This window comes from Stenella coeruleoalba (genome assembly GCF_951394435.1).
Source record: "Stenella coeruleoalba genome assembly, chromosome: 11".
In the NCBI taxonomy this organism is placed as follows: domain Eukaryota; kingdom Metazoa; phylum Chordata; class Mammalia; order Artiodactyla; family Delphinidae; genus Stenella; species Stenella coeruleoalba.
Genome location: NC_137157.1, coordinates 87,303,447 through 87,330,655, shown reverse-complemented (window position 1 = coordinate 87,330,655; position 27,209 = coordinate 87,303,447). Strand labels below are relative to the sequence as shown.

Genomic DNA, 27,209 nt, shown 5'->3' with positions numbered 1-27,209 from the left:
TCATAAACAATATGGAAGTTCCTCAAAAAACTAAAAATAGAACTACCATATCATTCAACAAGTTCACTTCTTGGCACTCATTCAAAGGAAACGAAATCACTATCTTGAAAAGCTATCTGCACCACCCCGTGTTCATTGCAGCATTATTTACAATACTCAAGGCATGGAAACAACCTACATGGATAAAGAGAATATGAGATATATATGTGTGTGTGTGTGTGTGTATATCATGTAAATATATATAATATTTTTCACCCATAAAAAAGAAGGAGGGCTCCCCTGGTGGCGCAGTGGTTGAGAGTCCGCCTGCCGATGCAAGGGATACGGGTTCGTGCCCCGGTCCGGGAAGATCCCACATGCCGCAGAGCGGCTGGGCCCGTGAGCCATGGCCGCTGAGCCTGCGCGTCCGGAGCCTGTACTCCGCAATGGGAGAGGCCACAACAGTGAGAAGCCCATGTACCGCAAAAAAAAAAAAAAAAAGGAAATTCTGTAATTTGTGATGTCATGCACGGACCTCGAGGGCATTAGGCTAAGTGAAATAAGTCAGACGGGCAAAGACAAATACTGTATGATCTTACGTACATATGGAATCTAAAAAAAAAAAAATGAACTCATAGCTAGAGAACAGATTAGTGGTTCTTTAGCTATGGTGAAGTGGATGAGAACAGCTAGGGCGTAGAAGAGGGGCAGGATGGATGAAGGTGGTCAAAAAGTACAAACTTCCAGGCATAAGATAAATCATTCTGGGATGTACTGTACAGTGTAGTAACTATAGATAATACTGCTATATCATATATTTGAAAGTTGCTAAGAAAGTACTCTTAAAGTCTCCCATCACAAGAAAAAAAATCTGTACCTATGTGAAGAGATAAATGTCTACTAAACTTATCATGGTATCACTTCATAATATTACATATATCAAATCATCATGCTGTTACACCTAAAGCTAATACCATACTATATGTCAATTATGTCTCAATAAAATTGGGGGTGGGGGCAGAGAAAGACTCATTAAGATTGCTCAGGAAGAGTTTGTTAAGTAAAAAGAAAGAAAATTAAGAACTCAACTTTAAGAGGAGAACAGAAGAGGAATGCTAGCAGGACAGATGGAGGAACGATATGAAATTTTAAAGAAAAACTTGGAGAGAGTTATGTCTTAGGAGTTAGAATAGAGAGAAGTTTAAGAAAAGAGCGATAAATAAAATGCATGGAGAAGCTAACCATTGAATTTAGCATTTTTGAAATAAAGAGGTTTTCAAAATAGGTGTGAAGGCAAAATTTATTGCAATGAAACACTGAAGAAGTTGCAGGAAGAAATGTAAAGGATTCTTTCAGTTTATCTGCTAAAAGAGAGACTGTAACATTTAGAAGAGGATATGGTGCAATTTATTTAATTAAGATTAAAAATAAACTTAGACTCTGGAGAACCAACTAAGGTAGGAAATCATAAACTCGAGGTGGAACAAAACACAAATGTAAGTGCCTGAACTGACCCAAGTTGCAGATTTGTAGGGCAGAGGCAGCAGAGAAATATCCTAGCTCATCTCTCTGCCTTCTAACTCCCAATCCATTCTATACTGCTGGCAGATTTATCCTAAAATATGCAATATTTCCCTGCTCAAAAAATGTCAATGGCTACCCACTGCCTACAAAAGCAAGTCCAAATTCCACGGCCTACCAGTCAGGATTTTTATCATCTGGCCATAACTTGCGCTTGCAGCTATTTCTCACCACTCCCCTTGGAGCATCCTACACTCAAGTCATGGCTGCTTACCTGTGATTCTTCAACCATTTCTAGCAATGTGATCTACACATATTGCTTTTCACTCCTCAAGGTCCAGCAAGAATGCCACCTCCACCATGGAATCTTTTATAAAAGCCCAAGTTAGAGTCTCTGTCTTCTCAGATTCCCTGTTAGCATTACCTAGGAAATTTATTATAATCTACTTCTAAAACAATAATTTCTGTATTTCTTTTCTCCTTAAAAGAGACATAGTTTATTTTTTACAATCCGCTGTTTCTAACAGAGTGCCATGCACATACTGCAGATTTAATAATGGTTGCTAACTGCTTAGAGAATTTGAAAACTTAAGGTTAGTCCTATAATAATAAAAATTCTTGAAATTGAAGACGATACTATTTCATACTCAGCAAAAATCAAGAGTGTAATCTAAGACTAGCAATATGTATTGAAATGGCACATAATATTTCCTAAAAATAGCTGACATGCTACAAATTAAAGATAATAATAAAGCAATCAAAAAAAATTTTAGTAAAGGGATAAAAAAGAAACTTAGAGAACTGCTGCTCAAGCCATGACTCAATAATTAATTTTGTAAAAAGAAGTTTACAATATTTTGACAGTGTCATAAATTTACATGATCTTTATTCAAATTTTATAATAAAATTTCACCTTAGAAAATAAATTCATGTCAGAATTTATGTCAGCTTCTTAGGAAATCAATGAATGTACTGTAATTTTCTATATTTTTTTGAATGATCATCAAGTAGCTTCAACTAATATTTATCGAGTGCCTACTTTATGCCTAGCTTGGTACTAGGTACATTCACAAACGATATCTTATTTAATATTCAGAACCATCCTGCAAAATAACTATATTAGTATCCCCGTTCTGCAGGTTAAGACATTTGCTCAGAGATTTCTGGCTTGCCAAGTACAACTAGAATCTAATAGACTGAACAATCTCCACATCCACTGAGCTTGCTAATGACAACAGCTGAGCATTTTTTGTGTGTGTGGCCACCAAACACAAAGATTCATCATGATTCATTTTATTTGCTCTGGCTAAAATGTGTACCCTGAAGTGTGGAAAGATTAGCAACAAAAGTTAAAGCAAAAGAGTCAGATGTTTAAACTTGGTCTTCACCTTTCCAGAAAATTCAGTTAGCCAATACATTTTCCCTGAGCATATTACTTAATCAACATTTTAATGCATACACAGCAACTTAGCCTAAGGCAAAAAAGTATTTTCTATTAGAGGGCCTAGGGGAATTCTTTTAATAGAAGAGAATGGTTTATCATAATCATCAGCCTTGTTTATATGTAATTTATGCTTCTAAAGTATTTGAGTTCACTTTAAAGGGTTTTTTGAAGTATTCTAAGTAAACTCTGCCCCTCTAATTTCTATAATTAACATTGTTTTCATAGCTACTTTAAAAAGGTTTTACTAAACAAAATAGACCTTCAATCCTGCTCTGTCCAAATAATCATAAATTTCAGTTAATGAGCTACTTATTTACTTGTTATAACTGTTTAGCATTCTACATGACGCTTTTCAATATGGCATGCTTTTACTCAAGTGGATTTCAAACAGCTATCTCTATCTTGCAGGTAATTCAAAGCAACTTGATAATCACTAAATAAGATTTTCAATATTTCACATTTGATACAGATTTAGCATATTACTACCTCTATATTGTGTTGAATGTGAATTTCATTAAACCTGAAAGCAGATAGCTCTTTCTCCCTTCGGGCAATACCACCGAGGGAAAATTCTATGTGTAAAGGTCTTTCACAGAAACTTGTGTTCTTCACTTGTGGTATTAGACATGAATTGATTAAAATTCTGATAGCTTATTGCAGCACAAGCTACTTGGATTCATAGAAACAGCTCTGAATTCTTTGTCTTTTACTGCAGTCTCCTGAGAAGTACAGCTTTTCTTTTTCGAAGCTCCTCTTTGTGGTTCGTAAACATGAGGGCTAAATCTTATTGAGAAAAATGCTTGTAGGGTCTGCTGTGTGTTTCTGCTTATTTTCTAAGCAGAGGCACCAACCACCTTTCTTCAGGACTAGCTCTTCAAGGATGTTTTACGTAATGAAGAGATAGTATCTCCCTCCAGAGGAAAACTGCAGGTTTGTTTACTGTCCAGGATAATAATGATAATGACAGCCTCCAGGGCAAAGATCAGACAGGCCTACAGCCCATAAAAAAAGCTCTGGCTTTCTAAACTTGAGGTCCCTCTCAGGTAATGCCACCCACCGCGCGCGCGCACATGTCACCTGAGCCTCCTCACATCACACTTTGGGAACGGGGCTAGGAGACATGGCACCAAAATGTCGATACGCTGGCAGGTGCTATTTTTGTGAGTGCCAAGCTGTCTTTTTTCTCTGAACTGGAAACCTGCGTCTGCCAACATCCCTAAAACTGTATCAGGCTAACTGAGTAGCTCGCAGGTAAGGTAACACAAGCTTCCCAGTTTGTGTTAGTTGGTAACAATTTCAACAAGATTGTGTTATCTGGCTACTCACTTTCAAGAAACAAAATCATATTCAGGATGCCTATCTTCCTAACTATCTGAGCTGGCCAGTCTAGTGTTCTTGCCTGACTCGCCAAGAAATCTGACATCTTCCTAGTGCAAAACTCAGCTATCTCTTGGTTTTTTCTTTTGTTTTTCATGAGCTTTCCCTTTGTCTTCTAGGGACAGACTTGATCCAGGTTCCCTTCCTACTAATTCTTCTTTAAACAAAGAGAATTTACGGCTTGTCTGCTTTGAGGTGAGAAAAATGCAATTTTTCTGAAGATTGCCCATTCCTTCTATAAATCACTAACATCCAATCCACTTACCATTTCATCATTTATATGATTTGATCTAATCAGATGACCAGTCCTAATCTGATGTGAACATTCCGGCATTCTCAGCAGATTGTTCTAAACTAATAACCTGGCATGATTTCAAATTTTATCAACAACTCATTTTACGTCTTACCTAAACTCTTTGTCTTGATTATAAATATATTTAGCATAATTAATTGCTTTAATTCTTAAGAGACTAATCTTTCATATGTATTTTCTTCAGAAAGCATCCAAGTAGTTATCGACATTTTCCAATATTGGATTAAGTCCTTCCTAGGGTGGGGTGTTCAGAGGGTGGATATTATCTCACCTTAAAAATATACTTCACGTGAATAGTATTGCACCGAATACCTAATTTTTCAAGTAATTTCAGAGTTTTTTCTAGGGTAATTTTTCCATATTTAAAGTCATCCCGAACCATGGACAAAAACCATGTACGAAAGGACACCAAAAAAAAGAAGTTAAGGAAATTCTCACAGAAAGTCATTAAGTACTTAAAATGACTAAAGAATATTTTACCTCTCTTCAGATCAACGTTTTTATTTTCAGAGGAGAGTCTATCACAGGCTTAAATGAGAAAACAATTTTATGATAAATAATATTTTTAAAAAACTAAGTAGGCACTACTCTGTGCTAAAGGTATGAAAGGGTATAACACAATAAAAATTACAGGAAAACAATAAAAATTAACATTTGAGAAATCAAGCTATTACTTGGGAAATACAGTCTATCTTCTGAAGACGTGAACTTGGGAGACAGCTGAACATCAACACTTGATCTCTCTCAGCATTAGTTTCCTCATCTGAAAAGTGGTCAAATTAATACTTCCAGAAGGTGGGGGCATTAAATGAGTTCAAACCATGTCTGATATGATTATTACCACTACATTAGCCAAATGTCAGGCTACACGCATGCCCCAAAAAAGCAACATTTTAAGGACCATAGAAAAGAGTAAAAAAAAATGTCATGGTGTCTATTTAGTATGAAAGAGAAGACAAAAATAATCAAGCTTGCTTATTATCTACAGAGAAACTACAAAAATTAGGACACTTCAAATTGAAAAACTAAGGTTAAGAAGAATTAACATGACTGTCTATAAAATCATGAAAGGTACTGGTAAAAATTGTTCAACAACACACTCAATTTCAGATTGTTAGAACTAATTGGAAACCCTTCAAACTAATGGCAATGACTTAATACGGCAAAGCTCATGTTATTATAAGAAAAAGATACAGGAAGCTAGGGAAACTCAGAAAAGCTCAGGGCAGAAAGGGAAGGAAGCAGTTTTTGCTTAAGTTCAAGACTCTTCAAAAAGAATGAGAAAAGAATCAAGGAAAGGGGATAAATCAAAAGAGGAAAGAGGAACAGAAAGCACTCTGAGTGGATATTTGTTCTCCATATTTTCATGACCTGTAGTTCCGTTTCTCCTCGCTTAGAAGTTTCTCCCCATTATGAGTTGCCACAAGTTCCAAATATAATTAACTCTGCCCCTTTGCAGGAGAGGGATTTCTTGAAACTCATCCACTGATGCCACTGCCCCTTTTCTAGAAAGAAAGCAGAAAACACAGTGGTTTGTTGCCTTTGTTCTTTGGAGTTAGCTCAACACTTAAATCCCACAGAAACCATATGTAACATGTGGTCTCTTCACTTCACTGCCCTTAAAACTTTCTGGTTTCTTGCTTACGTTATGACCATTTCCAAACCCACAATGTTTATAAATGAGGCATCTCTTGCTGTCTGGCATTTTCCCATGAACTGCCATCGTACCTCATTTTATTTTTACTGTTTTGTTTAAACCCCTCAAACCTTTCAGCATAGCGTGCTTCCACTGGGTTGGGGACAGTTATTCTGAGGGCCTGATTATACATCAATGCCATCGTGGTCCCCAAAAGGTGCAAAGGGTTGCCAGACACTCTCTAGAAACTCTGGGCTGCTTCTCTAGATCCCTGACAACATATAATGCACACAGAGACACACCACTTTTGAAGAAGGCTGTTCTGGAGGCTAAGTTCTTAAAATCTTCAAAATTCTTATAGCTGGTTGGCTGCGCACCATGCTGTCAGGTGACTATCATGTTTTTCTTCTGGTCTGAACACCTAATGTGATATCACTGAAAGTTCCATACCTCATAGAGAAAGCTTCTTTATGACTTCATCAGGAGACTCAGAGCTTGCCAGACAACCTGTTTTTTCATGGTCAGACATGGTAATCTTAAGCTGAATGTGTAACACCTTGATGGGAAGGTTGTCCCATGGAATGTTTTCTCATCTTTGAACACTCTTTATTTCAGAAGCTCTGCTTCTGCTACAACCAAACATGTCACTTAGCGATCTGAGTAAGAAAGAGAAAGAAAAAGTAATTCTCAGACTGTTAATGCAGGCTCCTCCAGGGGAATTTGTAAATGTCTTTGATGATCTCTGTCTGCTTATCCGTGATGAAAAACTCATGCACCATCTAGGTGAGTGTGCAGGCCACCAACACTGCCAAAAATATTATGTCCCACTCTCCATCAATGGGAATACGGTCCTCCTGTCTCACCACAACGTAGTGAGTAACTACCGATTTTTTGACCACCAGAGCAAACTTTCTTTCAAATTCGACCTGCTTCAAAACCAGTTAAAAGACATCCAAAGTCACGGCATCATTCTGAATGAAACGGAGTACCTGAGGACTGTTGTTCTGTGCGCCTTAAAGCTGTATGTGAATGACCACTATCCAACGGGGAACTGCAATGTGCTGAGAAAAACGGTGAAAAATAAAGAGTTCTTGATCGCTTGCATTGAAGATCACAGCTACGAAAAGGGAGATTACTGGAATGGCCTTTGGAAATCGAAATGGATTTTCCAAGTCAATCCATTCCTAACCCAGGTAACAGGGAGAATTTTTGTGCAAGCTCACTTCTTCAGATGTGTCAACCTTCATGTCGAAATCTCCAAGGACCTGAAAGAAAGCTTGGAAGTAGTTAACCCAGCTCAACTGGCTCTAAATTTCGCGAGGCTTGTGGAAGAGCAAGAGAATAAATTTCAAGCTGCAGTCTTAGAAGAATTACAGGAGTTATCAAACGAAGCCCTAAGAAGAATTCTACGAAGAGATCTTCCAGTGACCCGCACTCATATGGACTGGCAGAGGATACTCTCTGACTTGAATCTGGTGATGTATCCTAAATTAGGATACGTCGTTTATTTAAGAAGTGTGTTAGGCAACTGGATTAGATAAAGGATTTTTGCTCATGGTAACTGTCTTGACCTGATTACTTTGTTTCAGGGGGGCGGGGAGGGTGGCAGAGGTTATTTGCCTAAAGTTGAGAAGCCACTAGACATGCCTGTCACTTTGCAGATGCAAGTTTTGGGGGGTTTTCTTGTTTGTTTCTTTTCAGGGGGGGATAATTGGTCACATCACACAGCTTGTGGGAACTTGGTTCACCGACCAGGGATTGAACCTGAGCCTTTGGCAGTGAAAGCGCAGAGTCCTAACCACTGGACCTCCAGGGAATTCCAGATGCAAGTTTAAATTAGGGACAAGTCTACCAAATCATTTTATTCAAGGAATATTTACCAGTAAGTCAAGAAAATGATGATGGAAATGTATTTAATGGTAGGGACCACCATAAAGTCAGAAACACTTTTAGAACCTAAAATGGTTTTATAGAATGTGGCACCCCAGAAGTATTAATAGAGGTGGCCAGGCTTAAGGCTGTGTATGTGTGTGTGCTTGTGTGTGTGTACAGGAATGACTTTTGACTTTCTTTGTAACTGGAGAAGGTATGTAAATGAAAGTCATTCTGCGAATGATACTTCACCTAACTCAGTTCAGTCCTACACCAACCCTGAGCGGGTAGATTTCAATAAGTAACATGAAGGTTGGATGTTCCATGAAACCAACAGATATTAAAAATCTAGCTATTTGTAATGAGGTGGATAGACCTAGAGTCTGTCATACAGAGTGAAGTAAGTCAGAAAGAGAGAGACAAATACCGTATGCTAACACATATATATGGAATTAAAAAAAAAATGTCATGAAAAACCTAGGGGTGAAACAGGAATAAAGACACACACTTCCTAGAGAATGGACTTGAGACTATGGGGAGGGGGAAGGGTAAACGGTGACAAAGCGATAAAGAGGCATGGACATATATACACTACCAAATGTAAGGTAGATAGCTAGTGGGAAGCAGCCGCATAGCACAGGGAGATCAGCTCGGTGCTTTGTGACTGCCTGGAGGGGTGGGATAGGGAGGGTGGGAGGGAGGGAGACGCAAGCGGGAAGAGATATGGGAATATATGTATATATATAACTGATTCATTTTGTTGTGAAGCTGAAACTAACATACCATTGTAAAGCAATTATACTCCAATAAAGATGTTAAAAAAAAAAAAAAATCTAGCTCATATGAAGGACTATTGGATCCATAGCCATCCCCCCCCAAACACACAATAATCTGGAATTACTCCAGTCCCCAGGCTTTTCTGATACCTAACATGGTCTTCGAAGAATCAACTGGAAAAGCTTGACTCCCAAGCTTATATAGTCCAGCTCTTGTGAAGTCATCACTACAAGCATATATAAGTGCTTATTTCATGCTGGACCTTGTGCTAGATGATTTACACACAATTTCTCATCATTAGGCTGCTACCAGTAGTAACCCCATTTTACATGAGAAGAATCTAAGACCTGAGTTGGTTAATTCACACAGGCACATAGTAGGTGGTGGGTGTGACTACCTCTAACACTCTTAACCTCTAGGGTATTGCAGCTCTCTGTGGAGGCCTGCTTCCTTGAGACTTGTGAACTCTACCCTGCAATGACTTAAATGCCCTAGGCAAGCATTTCACCTAAAGGATACCCCCAAAGGAACTGGAACAGGTGGGCTGCTGTTTTCTAGCCAAGATGTCCCCTATCACTAGTCCCAGCAATGTTACTGACCACTTGTGTCCACTCTCAAAGAAATCCAAATCTAAACCTCTCTAATAAGATTGCAGTCGAGCAGCAGATGGGCCCCAGCCCCCAAGTCCAACTTATCAGGGAATCAAAGTGCTTTATAGTTTGGATCCATGCAATTGAAAAAAGGTCTAATTTTACTTAATAAACATTGGAGCAAGTGTTTATTAAGGATCCTAGGCAAAAATGTCTAAATCTCAAACTTCTTTTCCTCAACTTGTAGATCTTAGAGAATCTCAGGAGGATTACCTAAGGTGTATCATTAAAACTATAACTTTCCAGTCAGTACCCATCCTCAGATTCTGATTTAATAGGTCAGAAAAATCTACATTTTAAACAATTATTGGTGATGATTCCAATGAAAGGGACTCTAGGACCACATTTTAAGTATATTGTTCTAATCTTAAACTAACACACCTTTATTTCTATTAATTGAAATCATTTCCTATTGTCCATTAAAGGCCATTTCTACTACTTCACTGGGTTCACCATGCACAGACCAAGGACAGGCCTTCATCTGCCATGTTAAAAAATTAAGAAAAATCTTTCTAAAGAAAAACAGCAAGGAAAATTGCTCTCATTGCCCTAAAATATACCCATCTGACAAATTATTTTGCAAAAATTTGAATTCATATTATGGTTATATATGTGTTGATTTTCCAGATCATTCCACAGTAAGGCTTAATGTTTTATGGAACAATCACAGAAGCATTTAACACCCACTTTAACACAGGGTTTTAAAAATAATATTTATTGGTATTTCTGGATATAAAAGTCACATGTGCAAATCATAGAAAATGCTTAAAGTATAAAGCATGTTGGCCAATTTCCTTCCACCCAATTTTATGGAATTGTTTTAAATACTAAGGATATACAGTATGTAAAAATTTGTATCCTGTTCTTTTTGTATAACCTCCTATATCATAAATATTGTCCCATGTCATTAAAACCCCTTGAGCACATAATTTTAATTATTTACATAATATTCATACACAATAACAAGACAACCATTTCTCTATTCATGCATAATTTAAAATTTTAGCATTTTATTTTTGTTATTAATTAGGCTATAGTATCTCTGTGCATAAAGCTTTGCCCACATTATACATTATTTCCCTTAAGATAAATTCCCTATAATCACATGTTGAAAACAGATGAACATATTGATGCTCTTAATACATATTGCCAAATTGCTTTCCAGAAAGATTTAACAATTTATAATCCAGTTGGTAGCATAAAAGTATTTAGCTCACCACAGTAATCCTGACAATATTGAATATCAAATTTTTTCTTTGATAGGCAACAAACCTTAAAACAAAACGAGTAAAAAAGGTATTTCACTAACTTATGCTACCCTATACCTAAAAGCATTCCCACAACAATATTATTTGGTAGTTACTTTCTTTATATGGAGGCTGGCATAGCCAGGAAAATCTACGGTTACTACCTTTTCTCGGAACCTTTATCTCACACACACACACACACACACACACACACACTCTTACATTTACACCTGCACTATGTGCCCAGGCATATACACACATACACACAAAATCCTTGAGATTCTGAAGACTCAGTGTGATATTTTTTTAATATTCCAGTATTCTCTCCCCCAATCCTATTTCCAGCTGGAATGTTAGCTCCATCAGAATCCGGACCTCGTCTATCCCAAGTATCTAGTCCATTACTGTCTGTCATATGGTAGGTACTCAGTGAATTAATGAGCAAATGAACAAGTAAATCATGATACTAGGTACATAAAGCATGGTAGGCTTAACTAGCCTTAAGACTTTGTAGACCATAACTACTTGCTGCCTCTTTAGGAACGATGTATTCCTCTTCCGATTCCCAAGGCTGAGGTTGGGACTCTTCATTATAAGGCAGTTGATTGCATTCTGAAGCTGCTATTGGCTGCCTCCTGCTCTGATGAAAACCTTTGCTCTTTTCCCACTCCAAATGGAGAGAGATGTTTCCTCCAACAAGTTGAAGAAAATCAAGTTCTCCAAAAGTCATGTACAGTATTTTGGGTCAATTTTACATGATCCTCTGTCAAAGATTTTTTGCCCTTCCCTTTGGGGTGCTAGTCCAGAGCGTTAGTCAAATGACCATCTCATGTTCTGCTCAGAGATCCGTGGAGGGGTGTACACCCTGCAACGTCCCCCTATGTCAGGGTGAGTCCCGGCTGTTCTGGGATGTGCCTTAGCCTCAGGCGTGCCTTGAAGCTAAAACAGGCTTCAATCTTTCTTCTTTGTTGGGACCTTCACCACAGTGTACAAGACCCAACTACACCCTTTGTTATCTGAAAACTGTGTTAGCCTCTTGGTGGGTATCAAGCCAATAGACACAACCAAGCCAAAGATCTGGATAAGGAAGGATTTATCATTACTTTCAGCAGTTAAGGAGAACACCAGGGATCCTTCCCAAAGCAGTGTCTCCCTGGACAGCAAAATTGGGAAGTTTTAAGCTAATGGTACATGCATATTCATGAAGGGGCTTGAGCAGAGGAGAATTCAGCATAGAATTGGGGCAGAGGTCCACTGAGTCCAAGCTTTAGTTGACTGAAGTAATGCCAGGAGGATCAGAAAAGGTCAACCTCATCATCCCTTAGATTCCAGTTGATCTGATGGTTGAGGGGGGATTTAAATTCTGCAAACAGCTCAAGACTGTGCTTTAGGCTAGTCTTTACCATTGAAAGAGAACTGGGTGTCTAATAAGTTATCTTTGCGATTGTTACTTCTCTTGTCTGATAACAATCGCTTGTTTCTGCATTCTTTTGTTCCCTTAAGATCATGAATTGCTGAGACAAGGGCAAGCATGTGGCCAGGCTTAGATCATGAAATGCCTTAGGCAAAATATGACTTCTCTTATGTCAAGAAAGCTACACCTGGTTTTCTTTCCCCGGGGACCCCCTACCCTGTCTGCTTACAAAACCTATCTATCTCAACTCCACATCAGTCACTGATCTCTCATTCCTGATGAGCAATCAATTTATTCTTTTCTATTGACTCCCGTGGCCTTCTTCACGATATGCTTTCAAATTTTTCTGCTCTACTCAAGCTCTACTTCATCATTCTTTCACTTAGTAAATGACTTTGTTCTTTACTAAGAAGACACATGCTTTCAAAAAGAGCTCCTACAGCTTCTTTTCTCTGCACTTAAAAACATATTTATTGTCTTCTCCCTCCAAATAGTCACCAAAGCAGTGTATGTTCCTTTCTGAGACTAATTCTTCTTCCTGTGCACCTGACTAAATCCTTGATCTTCTGTCATCCAGGCTCTTGATTCATCAGCTATTTTTTATGCTTGACCCCTCACTTTCGTTATCCCCTCTTGGTTCCTCTCCTCTATAAGCAAACATACTCAGTTCCAATTATCCTAAAAAAATCTTCCCTACGAATCTCTCAGGTCCTTTCACCATGAAACTCTTCAAAAGATTATCCTATTCTTAATTTTTTTCTGCTTCCTTACCACTTAATATTTTCTTAAAGGAATGGATTTAATTAAGAGTCTTTTATGTTTTAGGCATTCTACCAAGCAATTTCACCTGCCTCATTGAATCCTTATAAGAATCATACAACTGGGAATTATTTTTTACAGCTTAGGAAACTAAGAGTATTCCTAAGTAATTTTGCCAAATTGATACAGCTAGCAAGTGACAGAACTAGGATTCCAATTCAGGTCTGTCACACTTCAGAACTCCTGCCCTTTACACCACATCATGCTGCCTTTACTCTGCACCTTCTGCCTTCCAGTCCAACAGTATATTGAAAATCCATTCTCGAAAGTTTTCAATATCATCATTGTTCATTTCAATGACCTTCCGTCAGTTAGCATCATGAGAACTTGACTATTTCTTTATCCTGAAAAACTTTTCTTTCCTCAGTTGTAACTGCATCTTAGTATCCTCCTTCTCTGACTCTTTTCATTTTTCCTCCTCCACTGTACCCCATGCTCAAACATAGGCATCCTCCAAACCTAAGTTCTCTGTCCTCTTCTTTTTACATGATCACCCTCATTCACCAAGGTTTTCAGCAACCACCCTATTCTTCACAATATTCATCACAATATTCCGGTACAACAACACTGGCTACTCACTAGCCATACCTATGACTAAGTAGCTCTTCAAAACAGTATTTTTTTTTATAGCATGTGCATCTTTTTCTCTTCCCTCTTAGCTACCAAACTTGCTAATTATTTTTCTATTTTTATGTTATTATTGAACTTGTCACTAAGCACTATATTCTAAGATACAACCTTGACCACACTCTGCCAGAGCAGCTTTGCATAAACACATCTCCCGGTGTGACTTGACCTCCAAGGATGTCCTGTCTTGACACTGCTCCCCCTTGATCCACACTCCCTCCCACCATCCCTCCAACCCTGACCACCCATGTTCTATAAATGAAGAAAAGACATCTACTAAATAATCATACAGATGACTCCAATCAACTTGACTTTGTGCTTCATTTCTACATTCCAATATTACCTACAAGTTTTACCTTACAGTGTCAAAATCAACATTTTCAGAACTAACTTTTTATTCTTTCCTACCTCTCTGTCCTTCAAGAAAATTACTTTCTTTTTTTTTTTTTTTCCTGCTCTTACAAGCACTATCTTACCATTAATTCAAGGTCAAAACTTCGGGCATCTTTAACTTCTTTCCTATTTCCTAAAATCCAATTAGTCATTGCATCTTTTTATTTCTGTTCCTGCATTTTTCTTATTTATTCCCTTTGTCACCTTATCATTAATTCTTGTCACTTCTCATGTATCAAGTTTTCTAACTGACCTGCCTTTATTTTCTTTCTTAAATCTCCAATCTATTCTCTGAAGTTCTACCAAATTAATTTTCATAAACCTTAACTGATTATTCATTGTGTTACACACAATCTTGATCAAATACTTTTAAACAATACCTATTGACTAGGAGATCCATTTCAAATTCCCTGGCTTAGCATTCCAAGGTCCCCCATGGCCTGAGTGCCCCTATACCTTCCATGGATCTAACATGGCTAAACAGGACTTTAGGACTGGACTTAACCACCTTTTCCAAAAAGCCAAGAGAAGCTTCACCAAAAGTGCTCTCTACATTTCCTATATGTAAACACATTCTAGCTCTAATTTTGCCTTGAAACTTTTCCATCCTAATTTGAATATTAGACGCGTGTGTTTGTCCTCTTACTCTAATATACTAAGGAAGGGATTTTTTGTTTCATTCATACACAGTGTAATGGAAATCTATGAAATTTTGAGTTAGAATAAGTTCAAGTCCTGATTCTACCAATTACTACTTTTGTGACATAAGGCAAGGATAAAATATATAACTTCTTTGATACCCAATTGTTCCATTTGTTAAATAGGGGTTAAATGCGTGATGTTTTACATACAATGTGTGAGCAATAAATCGTTCACGAATAAATAAATGTTGAAGAGAGGAGAGCTTCCGTAAGTCTCTCAGGTTGGCCAGAGCTTCACAAGCAACATTTCCTAAAGATAAGAGAGAGTATCTGAAGCATCATTCCTCAATCCAACCAAAGCTCTCTATCTTTCAGGAATTCTAATTTACAAATATCTCTGATTTGGAAATACCGTTTTGCATTTTAAAGATCTTTCATAGTGTCTGGCATACGATAAGAATATAATTCCTATAATGCCAGGAGAATATAATTTTCCTGGCAATACATTCTTGAGATCTTATTATATGTCACATGAAGTAGATCCCTTTAGGAGCCTCCAGGGACAAGATTTATTTTCAGATTTAATCAGTCAATGTCCCAACAGGAAACAGATGACAAATACAGATATGATAGTTCAAAGAGAGTATAATGAAGGGATTATCCACAAAGATGTGGGAACACAAGGGACAGCGAAATAACATGAGAGCAGTTTACATCTTTAGGTCAAGGTTAGGGAGCAGTCACTAGAATCTGGAAGGAGGAGTCAATATAATGGGTCACCAGAAGAAGGGCTATACCCTTCTGTGGAGGAACGTTCCAGCCCAAGGAAACCCCCCAGGAAGAGAGTCAAGGGCATAAATATTCTTCTCCTGCTTCTGGTTTCTGTCAGAGCCCTCCATTGGCAAACCCAATCAAAAATGAGAGGGCAAGGGAGTCCATTAATAGTCTATGCACATCTGCCTCCCAAGGCCAATAGTAGGGGGGTGAAGGGAAGAGAACAGATCTGGAGGGGCAAATGGAAGATACGGATACATGTTCATTCATCTGAAGGCGATTTCTGATACCAGGCAGGACTTTTGTTTTAGTATGATGACCATCTGGCATTTACTCAGTATATGCTTTTGTTCACTTAGATAAGTCATTATTTTAAATAAATAAATATATTTTGTAGAGCTACATAAAAAATGTGTTTGCAAGGATTTCAAGTAATTTTTCTATATATTTCAGTCCATTTTAACTCCCTTGAAAAAGGACAACCTCTTCTAGGTTATAAATGCAACAGGTTTCCTGAATTAATTTTATTACATAAATGTAATTCTTATCATACTGTTCTTATCTCCCTAGTCACTTTTTATTCTTATTTCAGAATATGTAAAGTGCCCTCACTTTGCAAGCACCATGTTCATGCTCCAAATTCATATGAATAAAAAAGAATTTATGGTGTGAATAGGATTTACTAATTCGACAGATCCAATTTTTTATTCCCTAGGAACGTGATCTGTGACCCTAACCACATGCAAATGCAGCCCTCTGTTCAGAGGGAGTCATGGCATGAGAGAGTGAAGTAAGGGGAAAATTCCATAAACATTATATTCTTTAGTAGAGATACCTGAACAGTAACCCAATGTTTCCTAATGAGTATTTCCTATGTTCACATCAGTACTTCTTTTTATACGTCATTCTTGGATAAACAATCTTCAACAAAGCTCAAATTCTTCTGGATATATTAGAAAATAACAATAATGGAAAATCAGGACTCTTTTGCCAAATTATTATTATAGCATAGCACATGCCTAAAGTTCAAGAAGGGTCCGTAGCGTTTGTTTGGAATTAAATTCACCATGTCTAGCACTGAAACTCATAGGTCAAACTGATCTCTTCAGAATTTCTAGAAATTCTTGCAGTGCACCATAATTTCTAATGGCAAGACCTCACAATATAGAAGAAGATATGATGACAGTGGCTCTTTGTAGTTACATGGTACCATTCAATACATTTTGTTGGGACCACCATTGACTCTCAGCACACATCTATTCACAGGGAATTTGACTGGAAATTTTGAGTTAAGTTGCATTAACTTAGCTTGGCCTAGGATGTACTTCTAACCACTTGCCAACATCCATAGTCACACTATTCATTTCACCCAAGAACACCGTGTATCGAACCCTTCTGGACTTTGTAGAATAATCTGACCTGGCCTAGCCCATCCATATATGTGTCTCAACTTCCTCCTTTCCAAGGGACTGCGGTCCCAAGATCCTCCCTTATGTTACTGCAAATTTATTTAACTCTCTTCCAAAACTCTTTTGCAAAATATTCTCATGGACCTATTACTAACTCTGCTTCCTTTTTATCTTCCCGTCACTCAATTCCTTCTTTTAAATTAATCTTCAAAAAATAGTTCTTTATAGATGTAGCCTGAAGGATCCTGTCTTACTGACTTTGGTGATCCCATTACAGAGTCTGAAACATAATGAGTGTTTAGTAGATATTTGCTGAATATGTAGATGATGGTTAAACGAATGAATACATTGAAGAAAGAAAATAAACTCTATTAATCTTCCTTTTAAATAGATACTTTTTCCACTAGATATTTTAATTTTCAAGGCATCAAGAGGTGAATGTCAATCTAAAAATGCAGGGACAAAGGATGTGCATGGGATTTCATGGGCAAAGAAGTTCGAATATGCTGTGCATGCCCCACTTGGAGAGTCTCGATGTACATTAAAGGCTCAGAGATAGTTGGCCACTAAAAAAATTATTTAGTTGAGTATTTTCTGGAATCATTTTTGATTCCTCCCTTTTCCCCTCACCATCCATATCTAACCTATCTGCAAGGTCTATGAGTCTGACCTCTAAAAGAATATCTGTCTACTTCCCTCCACCATGGCTGCTACTACTGTAGCCCATGGCGCCATCCTGTCTCGCAGGAGTCCTGCAATATCTTCCTAATTGACATCTCTGCTTCCACTCTTGGACTCATAACCATTCCAACAAAGTAGCCAAATGAGCTTTTAAAAACATAAATTGATTCCCTGCTTATCCCTAAAGCATACCAATGGGTTTAATGTTCTTAAAGTCCAATCTTCATAAATTTGTCCAAAAGGCCTTATGACCTCTAGCCTGAGCCGCACTCTCAAACCTTATCAACCACCACACTCCTCCTTGCCCATCACTCTTCTGTTCACTAGGCTTCCTTCTCTACCTTTTCCTTGCCAAGCCCTTTCCTGCATGAAGGACTGGTTCTTGACGTTTCCTCTGCTTAAAAACATATCCTTCAGCTCTTCTTGTCATTAGCTTTTCTTCATCCTTCAAGCCTCAGCTCAAATATCATCTTTCTGAAACCCTTCTCGAGAACTGGCCCTTCCCAGTTGTCCCACATCACCGGCTCTATTTCCTTCATAGTAACCATCACAATTTGAATTTTTAAGATTCTGATTTCCTACACTAGAATACCAACCCTTGTTTATATTATTTACCAGAACATCGTTAGCAACTAAATAATACCTGACACATGGTAGGGAATAAATATTTGCTGAAAAAATATGTTTATTCAGGGGGTCCTCTTTCAAGTAAAACTTACTAACATTCCACCGAACACAGAAAGTCTAGTGTAGGCTAAAAAGTAACCATTTTACATAAGAGGTCCATACATATCTTCAGGGAGTTAAGAATTTCTATTCGTATATAATGGGCTTTAGAATTCTGACATAAAAATACGACACATGTGCTCAAAAATCCGTTACAGAGTAATGTCAAGGCTATTAGGTAATGGTTATTTATCTACAGTGTTAAAATATTTTCGTTAGTCATATGCTCTACAAAGAACTCTCCCTTACACTGGTGTTTCCTTACAACTGATTCCATTCTTGTCTTGAAAAATTCATGTTAAAGGCTTCCGCTGGTAAGCCCTTATAAGTTTGGAAATAATTTGAAGAGTTCAATAATATTTTTGACTTTGTTTTTGGTTTTTGGCTAAGAGACTGTTACCATCATATGGCTTTATTTCTTCCTTTATAGATTGGGAAACTGAAATGAGGCCCTGAGAATGTGAGCGCCTTTTTCAAAATCATGCAGCATTAATTAACACTATAGTCCTGGTCCAGGTTATTTTCACATTTTGTTCTATTTTCCCTATTACTCCTAAGTCCATAAGACAGAAATTAGAAGGAGTATATATGAGGGGCTGGATCCAAAGGATGAGCTTGAGCAACACCTAATTTCAGAGAGGATGCTTGGAAAGACCCACTTCCATTCCTATCACAGTGGAGCAGATGATCAGCTGTTCATTATGCAGAAGTGGGATCAGACGCAAACTTTATTCTCCCTTTACCTTCTGATAATTGAAGGAACCTGTCCTAACAAAGAAAGTCTTAACAGCTCCATTCCTATTTATATTGCCAAGTTGCCTACAAGTGGATAGGATCAAAAAAAAAAAAAAAAAGAAGAAGAAACAACTGTACAACTTCTTAATAAATCAACTTAACATTAATGCTCATAATTTTAACAGATCTTTAAAAATTATCTTCACGTGGTTGATGAATGGTAAAATTACACAAGTCTTGAGTGGGAAGCTATAAAGAAGAGAAGTAAATCTTATCCTTCTCTGCTAATACACTCAGTTTGACAGAAGAAGCTGCTTAAGTCAGCCAGAAGACAGCAATCCTAATTAAAAAATGGGCGAAGTATAAAAACAGGCAATCTACAGTACAGGAAATCCAAAACAAATATGAAGAAAAACATGCAACAATCAAAAAAATGTAAATTAAAACCACCATTAGTTTTATGTTACAGCTATTAAAAAAAGGCAAAAAATTAGAAGTTGGTTTAAGTAAATTCTGGTAAAGATGTGTATGTGTACAAGTGTGCAAGTCCATATGTGCATGTACATGTGTGTATATGCCTCTGTGTGTGTGTGTGTGTGTGTGTGTGTGTGTGTGTGTAGGAACTCTCCTACATTATTGCTGGTGGGAGATTAAACAAAAGCTGCTGTTCTCAAGAGCAGTCTGGACTATTTAGTCAAATTAGACGTATGCATACCATATGTCTTAGCAATTCCATTCCTAGGTGTATTTCCTTCCAAATTTCTCACACTTGTCTGGAAGGAAGCACGTACAAGGATGTTCACTGTGGTGTTGTTTGTCTCAGCAGGAAGCTAATCTCAATTTAGAAGTCCACCACTGACGGATTAAAAGTTAATTGTGGTAAATGCACACCAAGGAGTACCATGAATGGCTGGAAGTACGGAGCAAATGTACACAGAACAATATGGGTGGATGGTAAAAGCAAACTGCTGGATAACACAGAGTAAGATACAATGTGATTTGTATCATAACAAATGCAGAAATTAAACAGACGCTCCAAATAATACACACTTTTCAAGAACACATTTTTTTAAAACACACATTATATGTATTAGAATGATTTCCTGTGCAGGAAACAAATTAAAAAGTAATAATAAACAAACCACAAATAAACAACTACAAGCACAAAAAGAGGCAAGTAAAGAGAAAATAAACAGAAGTAAAAAGAATTGTACTTATTTAGAAGCAGCATGAACTTAAAGCCCCCAAAGATGAACTGAAATACCTCCCGCCAAATTTTCCTCACCGCCTCTCACTCCTCAGGGATTAGAAGGCATTACACTTTGTCTCCAGCACACATAACTGTGAAAAGTCTGCAGTAGTAAGACTGAGGCCAAGGACAGGGGAAGGCTGTGCCCTGAACAAAGTCAGAAATGCCATTCACGGGTCTGAGGTTGAATTCCTCAAGATAAGTATGAACCAGGGTTGGAAAAGAAAGTCCATCTCTGTTTTTGTCTAGGGGATGATAGGAAAAGGTGAGTTTGGCTCCATGGACTGCCATGGGTACCATTGCTTAGGAAAGATCAAAAGAGGCCAGGACTTGTAAGAGATATAGGGTTCTAACAAGAAAATTAGAAAGTCAGGGTACTTCTTGCCAGGTCAAAAGATTATAAAAGTCTGATCATAAAGATAGAGCACAGCTTTACTGTGACTGGCACAAAACTGTAACAGTTTTCTGCGTAATGAAAGTGCTTTGTCGAGGACATAAATTACCTCCTTCTCCAGTTTCCCTCATTCTGATCCTCAATTTTATTCACCTCTATCTTGTTGCCTCATGTAGCTTCCTGACAGTGAAGAAAATCAGCAGAAAGAAGTGGCTGAACTATTCATTTAAAAATTTTTACTTATTATAGAGTTCAATGAATATGTTAGAAAAAGCAAAACCACAAAGATAAAATCCATTTATCTTTAAGCAGAGTGCTGCATTCGAAGGAATTTAGCTGTAAAATTATTAGTGATATTTTTCTGGGAAATGACATTATAACAGAAAAGGAGGTGACGCTTTTCAAATAGGTATTGGAGACGCTTTGATGCTCTCCCCACGCAACCACACATATTCTTGGGATGCCCTGGAGTTTCTGGCACAAAGAACAGACAGCACAAGACTTGATATTAGACACAGGCAATTTACATCTACCCCAAGATACATGATTCGGGGGAATACAGTGCATTTTTACAGTTAACACAGTAGCAATTGAAAATATTATGGGCAACCCTATAGCCAAACTCAAAATATGTACAATAACTTTTTAATTGTATTATTAAAATATGGCTCTTATGCACTGAAGCCAAAAGGTGTTTGGAATGGCTATGGTGAGAAGATACCTCATGGAGTCAGCAGAATGCAAGAAACTCCCTTGCAATCCCTCTGTCATCGCCATCTCTCTAAATCCCGAGTTAGAAATCTGTGCATGCTATCCATCAAATAAAACTATGCCCCTCTTCTGCATTCCCACCCTATTAGCTTTCTCCTGGGAAAGTGACCGTGGAGAAGCTTCTGCTGATGCCAACAGTAAACTCCTTCCAAAGGTGTACAGAACATGAGAATATCTAAATCACACTGAATTCATCTGCCATTGGTGAAACAAAGTATAAGCCATACCTATAATGTTAGACTACGGGTCATTGTCCTGAAAACACGCCTGTCCCAGAACTCTTGAATTTGAAAGGCAATATGGTCCCTGCTCTCCAGGAGCTCAAAATCTTGATGGTGCAGTGCTGGAGAAACAGAGAAATAACTGTATGTCAAATAATAAGCATCCTTATAAAGAGTGATAGTTACTATTATTTAATGATGAAATCTTGGCTTTCCTACCATTTGGAGATAATAATTTTAACAGAGAAAGTTATTGAGAAATTAGTATCTCTCCCTTTGCTCCGATAGACCCCAAAAATAAAAAGCAGAGTTCTTTTATTTTTATTCTGTGGGAAGCAGAGTTTTGAATTCTGGAATCCTTTGTCCTAGAATTAACAGGTTGTTCTGTTCTGTTTTATTTTTTTTCTGATTCGGATCCAGTGGAAGCGAATTAAGTTGGCTTATTCCCAAGTGACAGGAGACGGTGACTTTTGTGCTTAGAAGGTAGGGACAAGTGAAGCCAACGACAGTCTGGCAGAGACATCACACTATTTCTGCCACAAGCAGGAAACATCAGGAACACGGAGAGGGCTGCTTCTGCAAGCAGAGGAGGAATTACTCCCAAACCCAACTATAAGATTGAAATTGGACATTCGACTTTTCTTGCATTCAAGTGTCATGAATCCATGCATATCCACGTCATGAACATACACTAAGGTCTGGCTTTCAAGAAATAGGACTTTTTTTAAAATAGATCTTTATTGGAGTATAATTCTTCACAATACCATGTTAGTTTCTGTTGCACGGCAAAGCGAATCAGCCATATGCATACAAGTTCCCATATCCCCTGCCTCTTGAGACTCCCTCCCACCCTCCCTATCCCACCCCTCTAGGTGGTCACAAAGCACCGAGCCCATCTCCCCTGTGCTATGGTGCCACTTCCCACCAGCCAACTATTTTACATTTGGTAGTGTATATATGTCGATGCTACTCTCTCACTTTACCCCAGTTTTCCCCTCCCACCCCATGTCCTCAGGTCCATTCTCTATGTCTACCTCTTTATTCCTGCCCTGCAACTAGGTTCATCAGTACCATTTTTTTTTTAAGATTCCATATAAACATACGGTATTTGTTTTTCTCTTTCTGACTTCCTTCACTCTGTATGACAGACTCTAGGTCCATCCACCTCAGAGCAAATAACTCAATTTCATTTCTTTTTATGGCTGAGTAATATTCCATTGTATATATGTGCCACATCTTCTTTATCCATTCATCTATTTGTGGACACTTAGGTTGCTCCCATGTCCTGGCTATTGTAAATAGAGCTGCAGTGAACACTGTGGTACATGACTCTTTTTGAATTATGATTTTCTCAGAGTAAATGTCCAGTAGTGGGATTGCTGGGTCATATGGTAGTTCTATTGAAACAATTAATACTGGCTGGAAAGGGTGTGGAGAAAAGGGAACCCTCTTGCACTGTTGGTGGGAATGTAAATTGATACAGCGACTACGGAGAACAGTATGGAGGTTCCTTAAAGAAATATAACTTTTAAAGGGCCCTTCCAATGACTTATTGTATGAACTCCTGGACAGCATATTTTCTACTTTTCAGTCTTATGAAAAGCAAGACTATTTCTTTATTCAGTTTGTATTTGTTGAGCCCATTCTTTGTGCCAAACCCTGTGTTAGACACCAGAAGCACAAAAGGAAATAGGACACTATTCCTGTTCCTGAGTATGTCCCAGCTGAGTAAGAGATGTTGGCATGTAAAGAACTGATTACATAATAAGTAGTCATAAACTCTCCAGGGAGAAGTTCGGGAACACTTGCATAGTGGATGTTGCCATCGCCCTGACCAGGATGCTCCTTGCCCAAGACTGATTGGTGCTGGGAGTCCCCACCCCCTCGCACTAATTCAGGACAACTCTGCAGTTAACCAGCTTCTGAGCGCCCTGTAAGACTGGCTAGGTAGGGCCTTTGTTATGACGGCATCTGCAGTTCATTTACCCTTCCTAACCCAGGAGTAAGCAAACTTTTTCTGAAAAGGCTGGATCATAGATGCTTTAGGCTTTGCAGGCCACAGAAGGTCAACCTCTATCCGGTACTCTTTTTTTTTTTTTTTTAACCTTTAGAAATATAAGAACCATTCTTACTTAACTCAGGGTCATATACAAACAGGCTGTGAGCTCGATTTGGTTTGCCGAACTTGCTCCAACCATAACTGCTTTCCTTGCCTACTCCCCGCAGGTGTTGATTTCAAGAGGACTCCCCAGCAAACATCCTGCAAGCAAATCTCTATCTCAGAGTTGCTTCCTGGGAACCTGACTCTGACAGCTTGACAAAGGAAGAACTAACTGAGTCTGAGTGGTTTAACAAGAGTTTATTAGGAGAGGTGGTGACAGTGTTGATTCTACCTAAACTCTATGGTCCTAGAAAATAGAGACGGTTAATCCTCCCAACCTTTTGTTTTCCAAAAACCCCACCCTATTGTGTTCCAAGGAAGGGCTTCCTGCGAAGACCTACCCCCCCCACACGACTTACATCACCCTCTTCTTTCTCCAGACCCCCATGAGACTCTCAGTTGACTCCCTTGTTTACATATAAGGCCAGATACCAACCCTCAGAATTCTCATTCTTTGTCTCATAAATGATTAGCTGAACTGTTTGTGCCCACAAAACTAGCTTGACAAGGAAATAAACATTTCCTGTTCGTCTGACAGAGGCTCCCTCTTAGGACAAAAACTGTAAAATCATTCCACTTGCAACTTGTCAATTCTTCCTTATATAATCTACAAAACCACCCTGCTGAGACACTCTGATCCTCAGATCTAGGGTTCTCCCTCTATTGCAATATACTGGATAAATTCAATCGCATTACTTGTTCTGGGTTTTTGCCTTGAACAGTGAGATGACCACAGGCACAAGAAACATACTATACAAAGGCACCAAAGTATGAAAAGACATGATGTTGTCAGAGAGATACTGGGAAGTCTGATGTGGAAGGAATGGAGAGTTGCGTTTGGGACCAGAGTGGATTGCAGTGAGGCAGGGCGGGGAAAGGGGGGCGGTGCTGTTTAGATTGAATCGCCTTGCATGTTAAACCAAACATGCGATGCTTGATGCAGGGAAATTCCCGAGGCCATTGTACAATTCCCTCTTGGAGGTAAAGAGGCTTGGCCACTAGACAGGGAGAGTAGTTCCTACAATGGACAAAAAGACAGACTTTAAAGTTGTCATCAAGAGAGCATGGTCCCTGAACCCCAATGTTCATTGCAGCACTACTGACAATAGCCAGGACATGGAAGCAACCTAAATGTCCACTGACAGAGGAATGGATAAAGAAGATGTGGTACATATATACAATGGAATATCACTCAGCCATAAAAAAGAACAAAATAATGCCATTTGCAGCAACATGGATGGACCTAGAGATTGTCATACTGAGTGAAGTAAGTCAGACAAATATCATATGACACCACTTATATGTGGAATCTAAAAAAATGGTGCAAATGAACCTATTTACAAAACAGAGTCAGAGATGTAGAAAACAAACTTATGGTTACCAAGGGGGAAAGCAACGTAGGGATAAATTGGGAGATTGGGATTGAAACTTACAAGGACCTACTGTATAGCACAGGGAACTCTACTCAATTACTCTGTAATGACCTATATGGGAATAGAATCTGAAGAAAAGTGGTGTATATGTATAATTGATTCACTTTGCTGTACAGCAGAAACTAACACAACATTGTAAATCAACTATATTCCAATTAATTTTAAAAAAAAGAGAGAGAGAGCATGGTCCCTTGATGAGCAGAGGTCTTCAGCTGACAAACCCTTAAATGCTCAAAATAATTTTGGGAAACTGTATATCCACTTGTACATTTACAAGTTACTCTTAAGATTTTTCATAAAAAGTTTAAATTGCATATAATTTCAGACATATTATAAATATTGACATCTTGAAATAAAATATTCATATCAAGTTTTTTCTCTTTTCTTATATCAGGTTTTAGAAAGTATCCAGTAGAATCTAAATACCCTAGATTTATCTATTTAAAAAATAAGTGAACACTTTAGTTTATATAGTTCCTTTATCTCCTTGAACTTTTCCATTTCATTTCACTAACATATTTTATGCTAATGTAATATAGTTTTATGCTGGAAAGGTTTTTACTGGAGTTACAAGTCTTTTATGCTAGAAGGTATAATACATCTGTGCTCAAAAATATGTATGTAATTTTTTCTTGTGCCTATAGGGTCTAAGTTTAAAAATGGTTTTTTCTTCTATAAACATTTGTTCAACATAAATATATTACAAATTGGTAAATGATTATTAAAATAAAACTTATTGAAGATGTACCTCATAATGTATAGATCAAGCTAATTTATTTGCATTTAGCTTATATATCTATGAATGAATATTATTAATTGCTAGAAAGAGAAAGGGTTCAGCATCAAATCTATTTTTCTTTTTATTTCATAGATATAAGCAATGAGCAAATTAGATAAATAAGTGGATATTAATAAAGAGTTTTCTTATAACAATGTCACTCTGTTATTTAAATTCCTCTGAACTTTATACTAAAAATCACACCGTAATCTGTATCAAAAATTATTGCTAATGATGTATCAATTCACAAACTTGTTAGGTAGCCCTTTTATTGTATTAAGAGCAAAGAATCAGAAACCAACTTATGTGCAAAGGGCTTTATTACAGGCCCTGGCATTCTCTGTTTCTTGGAAGAGCACAAAGGCTTTACCAAGACTCATCCAATGACTTGCCTTATGCCTGCAACTCTGTCACTTAAAGACATTTTTATTTATCCACTATTCTCAGACAGGGAGGAGAAAAATAAAGTATTAAATTCAATACACCTATGTTAATGTAAAAATCTTTTTTAACAGTACATTTTTATCTTATCAAAGTCCGGGAGATGCAGAGTTAATTCATGTAATTAATGGAAAACATCCAGCACACAACCTAATTAGCAAAACCAACCCACATTATCAAACCAATCGGCCAGATCAGAGAAACACTGGACTTCAAGTTTTACTTTCAATAGAAGTGCTAATACATACTTTTAGAAATATAAAAATCACTGTGAAACAAATTGGAAATCAGATCTTGTAACACAGATTGCTAAAAACAGTCATTAAGACTAAAATTTTTCATGTCTAATAAAATTTAATTTATCCATATTCTAATAAGTTGAAAGTATGATAAAATACCATTTTTATTTCTTTATTTGCAAGACTGTTATGTGTAAAGTTACAAGTTATTTATGAAGTGCGGAGTGTATCAGCATAGTACTCCTTTGGTAAATGTATACTTGCATGGTTTAATCTCTGATGTTCAGTGTTAGTGTATAATTAAATAAGAACTATGTATAAAATATAATCAATCCAGAATAAAAATGCCCCATGTATTTTATGAAAGAAATGATATGCACTGCTAAAAATTACTTAGTCCAAAAATTAGCATACCGTTGTATTTCTTGCTAATAGGAAGTAGAAAATATTAAGTATTTTATAGATGAGAAAGATTAGGCTGACTGAA

General features: G+C 37.7%; 2 protein-coding genes across 2 annotated transcripts in view; one reads left to right on the top strand and one right to left on the bottom strand.

The window, feature by feature from the left end:
- The window catches only part of PLCZ1 (phospholipase C zeta 1), a 43,569-nt gene extending 36,709 nt beyond the window's left edge, over positions 1 to 6,860 (bottom strand). Inside the window, exons 1-2 of the mRNA XM_079938048.1 lie at positions 6,721 to 6,860; positions 4,906 to 6,139 (exon numbers count right to left, since the gene is read on the bottom strand). Coding sequence (XP_079794174.1) covers positions 4,906 to 5,082 — 177 coding nt within the window. The 5' untranslated portion in view covers positions 5,083 to 6,139; positions 6,721 to 6,860. The remainder of the gene's footprint in view (positions 1 to 4,905; positions 6,140 to 6,720) is intronic.
- A 44-nt stretch (positions 6,861 to 6,904) lies between these two features.
- On the top strand, positions 6,905 to 7,811 carry CAPZA3 (capping actin protein of muscle Z-line subunit alpha 3; the record flags this gene model as incomplete). The annotated part of the gene is made up of 1 exon (XM_079938050.1): positions 6,905 to 7,811. Exon 1 carries the CDS (start codon positions 6,912 to 6,914, stop codon positions 7,809 to 7,811), a length of 900 nt encoding a protein of 299 aa, XP_079794176.1. The 5' UTR covers positions 6,905 to 6,911.
- Between the last annotated feature and the right edge of the window lie 19,398 nt (positions 7,812 to 27,209).